The sequence below is a fragment of the Nematolebias whitei genome, chromosome 6, assembly GCF_014905685.2.
Source record: "Nematolebias whitei isolate Nwh7 chromosome 6, NemWhi1, whole genome shotgun sequence".
In the NCBI taxonomy this organism is placed as follows: Eukaryota; Metazoa; Chordata; class Actinopteri; order Cyprinodontiformes; family Rivulidae; genus Nematolebias; species Nematolebias whitei.
This window is the reverse complement of record NC_056503.1, coordinates 50,888,613-50,891,470: the sequence shown is the minus strand read 5'-3', so window position 1 is coordinate 50,891,470 and position 2,858 is coordinate 50,888,613. Positions and strand designations below refer to the sequence as shown.

At 41.6% G+C, this 2,858-nt stretch overlaps 1 protein-coding gene across 1 annotated transcript in view; it reads right to left on the bottom strand.

Moving 5' to 3' along the window:
• Window positions 1–429: 429 nt before the first annotated feature.
• Window positions 430–2,858, bottom strand: part of LOC119410827 (retinol dehydrogenase 11) — a 3,191-nt gene continuing 762 nt past the window's right edge. The window contains exon 2 of the mRNA XM_037677748.1: window positions 430–1,226. Coding sequence (XP_037533676.1) covers window positions 967–1,226 — 260 coding nt within the window. The 3' untranslated portion in view covers window positions 430–966. The remainder of the gene's footprint in view (window positions 1,227–2,858) is intronic.

Sequence of the window (2,858 nt, the reverse complement as noted above, 5' to 3'; positions counted from 1 at the left end):
AAACACATTGAACAAAACTAGTAGAAACATGCTGCATGTTTTGAGTTTGATGTAATTTGTACCTGTGGATTAAAATCACGCCTGAATGGATGGTTTCGTATTTTTCTGAATGAAACAATGTTAGCTAAAATCTAAATAAAGTAATTCAGCTTGATTAGCATTAGGATGTTTGAATCGTGTGAACAGTTGTGCATTAATCACATTAAAGTGTGAGCTGACGTGTTGACTCCCCACCCAGTCCTTTAACTCCACCAAACCTGTGAAACCAGTTGAAGAGAACTCTGAGTGGTGATTTTCCATGGACGGGTGTCAGTTTCAGGCTCCCTTTTCAGTCTTTTAAAAACCATTCGATGCACTAACTCATTAGTTATTGATCTATAACGGACAAACAAAACCATCAAATGTTAAAATAAACATTTGACTAGACTTTTATTACTTTGACCAATGTATAAAACACAACACGTGATACATAAAATAGTTACATCAAAGAGTTCACACTGAACAGAAATCTGAACACTGGTGTAAAACTTCAGCACCAAAGTGGTTTAGATTGCAGTGGTTCCCAATCCAGGTCCCTGAGGAACTCCATCCTTCAGGTTTGAGTTGTTCCTCTGCTCCATCACGTTGATTCAGTAGTTTAATTACTTCCTTACATTCGGCAAAAATCTGTTAATCACCTTTCATTTAAAGTAGGTGTGATGGAGCAGATGAACAACTAAAACATGCAGGGTGGTGTTCCTCAGGGACCAGGGTCGGGAACCACTGGCTTTCCTGTTTGTTTGATCATTGTAAATGGATTAAGGTACTGTAGTACTTTTCAGATCTTAACCCTAGATTACTTGCTTCATCTTTAGCTGAAGTTTACCTTTGGGTATGACAAGCAAGGTTCTTGCCAATACCTGCGCATATTAACACCTGACCGAAAAGCCGGGGAGTCAGGATCAACATTTTAACAAGAAGCTTTGTTCATGGAAGGCCACAGAACCTCTCACTGATCTCCCACAGCTTCCTTGATGCTGCATCATCCTTGGCTTTAGCGTAGAGTTCTCTCACTGTGCAGTTGGAGAAGTAACGCCCGCTGAGATGTTCGATGCCCTCCTGCAGAGTACAGTGCAGGGTGGTCTGACATCCTTGGGTGGTGTTCTTGAAGAAAAATGTGGTGACGGGCTTCAGGATCACATGAAAAACTGAGCTTGTGTTCCTGCCCAGGTCAGAGCTGATTGCTCCTGCAACAACACAAAATACATGAAGTCAACGTTAAGCTGTCTGATACACGGACTCCTTTCTACCAAAGGTTTGGAGCTTCTCATCAATAATAGAACAAAGGTGCAGACCGGTGTGCCTAGACTTGAGGAGTTCAAAGTACCTTTTTGAGTATCAAGTACCAAATGATACTCATAGCTGTGTTACTGTGTGGTTATATTTGTGTACAAAGTCGTAGTATTAGGAACGTAACAATGCTTTCTATTCTCAGAGCACATTAAAAATCATAAAGCCCCTTTTAGTTTTTAAACTGAAGTAACTGACTAAATCATGAACTTCAACACCTTTTTATCATTTGTTCAAAAATTAGTCACAACTAAGAAACAGAATGTGGACAAACTGCATCCAGCCGTGCTGCTGTCAAAGAGGTTCGGTTTCAGGCAGGTGTAGCTGATCGGACAGGTATGTGTGACCACAGTGACAAGAAGAAAAGACATCAGCAATGACCTAAGAGACTGTTGCTGCCCATCAATCTGGGGAGGGTCAAAGGTCATTTACAAAGTGTTTGGTGTAAAATGATTATTCACAAGTGAAAACCATTTCATACGGCTGCCAGTGTTCACCACGTTCCAGTGAATTCACCAGGTCAGACCATGCAACGATGAGAAACGACTCTGCAGCCTCGGTCAGCAGGTTGTAGGTTAAGGTTTATGGCAGGACACTTAAAGCCTCTACAAGTGTGGCTTGTTTACGACTGTCGGAGAAGCCTCTTCTCTCTACAGGAACATGGTAGTACAAATTACTTTTGTAAAGTTTCATCTGAATGAACCACAACACTTCCAAAACAATGTCCGTTGGAACAATAGGACCAACGGGAGATGATTACCCATAGTTCACAGCAGCATGGGCTGCGTTTCAAAAAATCCACATACCATCAAAGATTTATCTTACGAATTGTCACCACGATGGAGTAAAGCCAACTATGAAAATCTAAGTTTGACTCGAGTTGGGCCATGCAGCTGGATATGAAGATCAGTCAAACTCAAGCTGAAGGGATGAAAAGTTGACCTGAAGTTCAGATAACCCAACTGAAAAGCTCTGATCAGAGCCAAGAGAGGCGTGGACAAAGACATGAAACAAATGGACCAACTGTCTTTACCATGATGTGAAATTAAGTTCATGTACCAGATCTGGAGTTCCATTAAGCCACGTGGTTTTACAAAGAAATAAATGATAGGGTGGACCTGATGTTTCACACATTGCTTCAGCATTTCCCCGTTGATCTTGTTAAATAAATGATGAATACGTCGAGTCTCGTTGCAAAACTAAGGTTCTCATTGTCTTACGGTCAAAGGCTGTAAAGAACCAGGTAAATGGAAAATTCACAGACAATAATACAGAGGTCATATAGGTTCCCAAGGACTTCTGTTGTATGCAAGAACTGGCGATCAAACCAATCAACATCCATCCATCCATCCATCCATCCATTCATCCATCCATTCATTATCTTTATCCACTTCTTTGGTTTTAGGTTGCAGGGGTCACTGGTGCCCATATCCAGCAGTCACTGTGAGAGGGGCGAGGGACACCTGGACAGGTCTCCAGTCCATCACAGGGACACATAGAGACAAACGAGACAAACAACCATTCACTCT